The following is a 6,000-nucleotide window of genomic DNA, read 5'->3' as shown; positions in this document are numbered from 1 at the left end:
GACATCAGGCAGTCCCTTCTTGTTCAGTGTAGCTGCCACTGGCAAGGAATAAAGAAGTCTTTGATGCTAGATGCCAGACGTGCTCGAGGACTGGCAGCCTGCATCCTGTGTCCAGTCTCCTGGCCTCTCACCAGGTCTTTCTCAATCCACCGGGTTCCTCCTCCGGAGGATGGTGGCCGAGCCGTCCCCCTGCACCCCAGCTGCACATGTGGAAGACGTTTTCCAGAGGAATTCTCTCGGGGGAGGGATGTCATTGACCACTTTGCTCTGGGTCGGCTTTGTTTAAAAAGAACATGAACCCTCTGTGTTCAAAGTCAGCGAGGCTCTGTGGGGACGGCCTCCCCACTGCCTCACTCGGCTGAGCTCCCCTCATCTGTGTCCTCTTCCTCTGCCCAGGTGAGTTTCCAAGGCCTCCCTCTGTGGCCCGAAGGTGCCCTATCTGTCGAAACAGCCTGTGGGGAACACGTGGCTTCCGCTGAAGTAGCTGCTTCCATAGGTGGTGGTGAGGCAGTGTCTGGGCTCAGCTGTGATGGCCATCTGCATGCTGAGGGGCGTGGGGAGGGACACGGGGCACACATCCAGGGGCTGGAGGGTGGGGTACAGGGTGTGGAGGGATGAGCCAGAGCCCGCTGAGAGCAGGCTCCCAGAGCGGTGGGCCTGCAGCGAGTCTCGATAGGCCAAGCAGAGGTCCTGCACGGGGGTCTGGAACTGGGCCAGGCCCGGCGTCGCTGGCTGGCTGAGGGTGGGGTAGGCGGGCGGCTGGAACAGCACTTGGGTGGGGGCGGGGGTTGTGCTGGGCACCATTGCCAAGGCCTGGCTCTTGACCGCGACAGCGTCCTTGAAGACGTTGTCATAAGCTCTGAAAGGAAATGACCTGGGTGAGACTTGAGGTCAAAGTCCACAGCAGCAGACCCCTGAGTGTGCCCCTGAGTGGGATTCGAGATCTGTGTGCTGTGACCCCAGGGCCACGCCCAGCCCATGCTCACTGTCTGTAGTGCTGCTCCCCCCCGCTCCCCCACCCGCCGGCTCTCTTCTGACTAAACTCAGCCCGCAGACCTTAGCCTGGATCTGCTTCCTACGGAAACCCCTTCTGGACCCTCGAGACTAGCCTTGCTGTCCCCCACGCTGCTACACTGCCCATCTCAGCAGTCAACCCCTAGCTGATAATTTCTGGGTTACCACCTGCCTCCTGGTGCCGAGTGCAAGCTCCAGGGGGGAGGGGTCCAGCACTTGGTAAGTACAACCTCTGCTTTCGAGCCACCCCCAAACAGATCCCAAGCAAGCCGCCCCTGGGGCCTAAGTTTCACCTTCTGAAAAGGGAATCAACATGTTTATTTCCATCTAAAAAAAAAAAGAAAGCTTCCCATAAAGCTTTTTGAAATAACAAATCCATTAATCCGGTAGAGACTTAGGTTAAGACAGGAAGGTTAAGACAGGAGCACAGGGAGGCTGTGGATCTGAGAAGGCGGCCATCCCAGAGCCACCACCCTGGTGAAGAGGCAAGGCTGGTGGCTAAGCATCTGGGGTCACCTATCTGCATTCACACCAGACCATATGCTCTGGCTTTGGGCACCTTCAACAAACACAGATTTTAAAACAAGGTCCAGGGAGCAGGGTGGACAGTTCAGAGCAACGAGACAGAGGCAGCTAGCTACCAGCAAAGCTTCCCGCATCAGGAGGCTGAGAAGTCGCTTTCCAGGGTCCAGCCCCATGGTGAGTAGGGCCAGCATCTAGCAGGTGCTGCCACCTGTTGGGTGGAAGAGGGAAGGGGTGCAGCCAGCCTGGGGTTCTCTGTCCTCTCTGTCTCCTCCCTGCCGTCACCACTGAACACTTCCTCCTTCAATATCAGTTTCGTGGTGTTGGGTCTATGTTGCCCTTATGCATCTTCTCTGATACACTCAACATGTCCTCCCCAGTATTCCCAGGGACCCATGCAAGGAGGCTGTGGCCTCTAATGTTAAGCCACTCTGGGCTTGGCTGGCTAAGAGGTCAACTTTGTGGCCATGTCTGAGAAAAGCAGCTTATCATGAGTGTAATCACTCAGTGTAATCATCCATAAGACTGACTGATACACCGGGCTCAGAGCAAACAGCCCAGACACTCAGAAGGGTGTGCACATAGCCTCTCTTTTCCCCGACCCCTTGACCTTAAAATTGCAAACCCAAAGCTACCCAAAATAGGAAGGACCACCTCTGCAAACCTCAATTCTATCAGGATTCACCATGGCCCACTTTATGGGAGACACTACCTGGGGGAACCACCACAACCCTCTGACTTTGAGAAACTGCCTGGGTGGGTCTCAAGAGCAAGTGCCTCGATATTCTGGAAACATGGAAAGATCAGGGGTGAAACTTACACCAGCAGGATTTCAATGCATGTGCTGAGATGTTCCAGGGTGTAATTTGAGATCCTCTGTAGGTCTCTGGTCCAGTAGGGAGAAAGCTGAAGGCAAATCCTGGAGGCCCCAACGCAGGCTGCAGCAACCACAGAAGGCTGGAATTTGTAGAAAATATGATCTGAAAGAGAATCACAGAAGTCCGCATCATAGAGCCTCGCTCTGGGGTCCCAGTGCCCCTCCTACCTTGTGCCTCCTGAGCAATGGCAGACAAATGATTCGGTTCAAGCCTGTTCATGGCTGCCATACACACACAGGATGAAAAATTAGAAACAGCGTGAAGTTCCACTCCTGAATCTTAAACACCTTGGCTCTCAGTCTGGGATTTCTGGTGTCAGCCTAGAGTAATGATTTTCAAAATTTCACCCAGAGCTTCCAGGGGGCTGCCAGGGGCTCACTGAATGGCTACAAAGAGCATCACAAAACACGTGTCCTTTCTTTGGCTGTGAGGGGTGAATGACACAACATTGCAAAAGCTTCTGTTTCGGGTGGGACTATAGGCTACTTGCTAATAGTAACAAAGCCTGGCCTACAGTAGGCACTCAATAAAAATCCGCTGAATGAGTGAGTGAGTGGTCATAAGCATTTGATGCTCATAACTAAAACTAGCACTTGACTTAGGTTTACTGAAGAACCTTCCCCTCCCCCCCCCCACTCAGCTTTACTGACATACGACTGGCAAATAAAAACTACACGTATTTGAGGTGTACATGTGATGTTTTGGTACATGTATACAGTGCGAAATGAATCTTAATGTCCTACTAAGATGTCTGGCACCGTGGGGAAACCAGCACTACTTATGTGCAAAGGCAAACTTCAGATGCCCAGGATTTTCACGAATGACACTGGTGATCAGGGCATCATTGTTCTGTCTTACATTGCTTATCATTCCTGATGACTTCAACGTTTGCCAGTTAAAGTAGGGGTCAAGCAGAGTGGCATTATGGTTATGAGCACGGGCACAGAACCATGCTCCTCAGATTCAAATCTTAGCAATGACCTTGGGTAAGTTACCTCACCTCTTGAGCATCCGTTGAGGAAACAGATTTGTAAAACAAGAATAACAGAAGTGATTTTCACGTGGAGTCATTGTGAAATTCCAATGACATAACTCAAAGCACTAAAATAAGGTGCCTGGTACACGGTAAATGCTCAATTAATGCTCGACATAACTGTTGATCTTGTTACTCAGGACCATTTTGGTTTGTGGTGGGTTATCGGGTGGTTGTATCAACAGTATTTCTGACCTGGTAGTCTACCTAATACCTGGATTTTAAGACAATGGGAAGAGTGGGATTCAAACAAAGTCCCCAAAGAGGGTAACTTTATTGCTAAACTTCATTACTGAAACATAACATGAGGACAGCTCTTCTGGATGACCTACTTGCAAATCTATCCTATTAGATCATTTGCAACGTTCCAGGTTACCGTAAGAAAAATTAGCAGGTGATCAGTACGTTTGTAGGGGGCCAGCTGCCAGGATCTGAGCAGCTATTTGTCATCACATAGTATTGGTAACATGCTGGGAGAATCGCTGCCCCTTCCTTGTGTATCCCCTCGGAAGTGGGGGTGCTCTGGGTGGACAGGCCCCGGTCAGGAAGGACTCTGTGGGCGGACATGCATCTGTGTGGGTGGGGAAGGGATAAGAGGTCCCGCCGTCGGGCCCCACCTTGCAGGGTGACCTCTAGGAAGTAGTGGGCGTACTCCTTGAGGCACTCTTTGGTCTTGCGGGGGCAGGCGGGGGGCCAGCTGTGGCAGTGGTGGTCCTTCTGGCTGACGGAGGCCAAGAGGTAGTAGTCCAGAAAATGGGCGGGCGTGGGCAGGCAGAGGTTCCAGCTGAAGGCCTCCAGAAGCAGCAGTTCTGTGTTGAGCAGCTCCTTCTTGGTGAGGGTGAAGTTCTGGCCGCTCAGGATCCTCGTACTGTTTATCTGCTCCAGCTTGGGGACGTGGTCTTCCCTGTCCTCGAACTTACCTGCAGGAGAAGCAGAGGTTATTGGACGATGGCCCTTGCCTGCACCCAGGAGGTAAAGGCCCACCTTAAAGTGGCTGGACAGTGCGGGCAGGGAGGAAAGCCAAAACGGCCCCACTGCCAAGGGACTAACAGCACACACTCTGGGTCTGACACACCAGAGCTTGGGTCCCCCAAGCCACCGCTTCCAGCTGTGTGATCGTGCACACGTGTCCCACCCTTTCTGTGCCTCAGTTCCCTCCTCTGTAAAATGGAGCCTAAACCTCATCAAGTTTGTCAGAGACAATGAGAACATGCACACCAAATGTTCAGGCCAGCACATGGAACACGGGAGGCGCTCAACGGCACTTAGCCACAGCAGTGAGGGCCTGCGGAATAAGGGAGCCCTCTCTCCACCGTCTGGCCCTCACTAGCTCAATCTCAGGACTGGTCAGGGGTCAGACAGCCAGAGTCAGAATGACCTTGCAAATTTGACCCTGTCCCCCCCTGCAATGGCTCCCCACTGCCCTGAGCATTGGGTTTAAACCCCGGCAATAGGTTTTTAGCTTGGATTCCCTCAGAAACGGTCTGCTTGGGAGGTGAGCCTAGGAGAGACCCGTAAGTGCGAGACGTGGGAGAAGACAGGAAAGGGAGGAAAGGCAAAAAGAGAACATTATCTTGAAGTTATCTGTACCCCTATGTTCACTGCAGTATTAATTACAATAGCCACAACAGGGAAATAACCCAAGTGTCCACTGGGGTATGAATGGATAAAGAAAATGTGGTTATTTATATACAATAGAATAATATTCAGCTGTACGAAGAAGGAAATCCTGCCATTTGCGACAACATGGATAAACCTTGAGGGTATTATGCTAAGTGAAATAAACCAGGAAGAGAAAGACAAATACTGTATGATCTCACTTATATGTGGAATCTAAAAAAGCCAAACACATAGACACAAAGAACAGACTGGTGGTTACCAGAGGCAGGGGTGGGGGAAACTTGTGAAGGTGGTCAAAAAGTAAAAACTTCCAGGCGTGCATTGGTGGCTCAGTCAGCTAAGCGTCTGACTTCAGCTCAGGTCATTATCTCAGGGTCCTGGGATCGAGCCCCGCATCGGGCTCCCTGCTCAGCGGGGAGTCTGCTTCTCCCTCTCCTTCTGCCTCTCCCCCAGCCTGAGCTCTCATGCACACGTTCTCTCAAATAAATAATAAAATCTTTTTAAAAAAAAATTCTCATCACCAGAAAAAAAACTGTAACTATGTGAGGTGATGGATGTTAATTAAACTTACTGTGGTGATCATTTCACAATATGTACATATATCAAATGATTTTTATATACTTGAGACTAATACAATGATGTGCTCGCTTCGGAGGCACATATACTAAACTAATAAAACGTTGCATGTCAATTACATGTCAACGAAACTGGGTGTGTGTGTGGGTGACATTATGGACTTCCATCTTCCTCCCTTGGAGTGCCATGCTGGGACCGCCATGTAAGGAAGCAGGTCTAGCCTGTTGGTGGTGGAGAGGCCACAAGGAGGACAGAGGTACCCAGGTGACAGCCAGCACCAACTCTCAGACATGCGAATGAGACCATCCCGGACCTTCCAGCCCCGTCCCTCCAGCAGCTGGATGAATGAGCGCAGGT

At 51.4% G+C, this 6,000-nt stretch overlaps 1 protein-coding gene across 1 annotated transcript in view; it reads right to left on the bottom strand.

The window, feature by feature from the left end:
- Nucleotides 1–206: 206 nt before the first annotated feature.
- The window catches only part of CCNJL (cyclin J like), a 49,624-nt gene continuing 43,830 nt past the window's right edge, over nt 207–6,000 (bottom strand). The window contains exons 3-5 of the mRNA XM_021697910.1: nt 4,065–4,367; nt 2,357–2,516; nt 207–859 (exon numbers count right to left, since the gene is read on the bottom strand). Coding sequence (XP_021553585.1) covers nt 436–859; nt 2,357–2,516; nt 4,065–4,367 — 887 coding nt within the window. The 3' untranslated portion in view covers nt 207–435. The remainder of the gene's footprint in view (nt 860–2,356; nt 2,517–4,064; nt 4,368–6,000) is intronic.

Source organism: Neomonachus schauinslandi, chromosome 7, assembly GCF_002201575.2.
Source record: "Neomonachus schauinslandi chromosome 7, ASM220157v2, whole genome shotgun sequence".
In the NCBI taxonomy this organism is placed as follows: domain Eukaryota; kingdom Metazoa; phylum Chordata; class Mammalia; order Carnivora; family Phocidae; genus Neomonachus; species Neomonachus schauinslandi.
The sequence above is the reverse complement of the archived record's forward strand: the minus strand, read 5'-3'. Positions and strand labels throughout refer to the sequence as shown.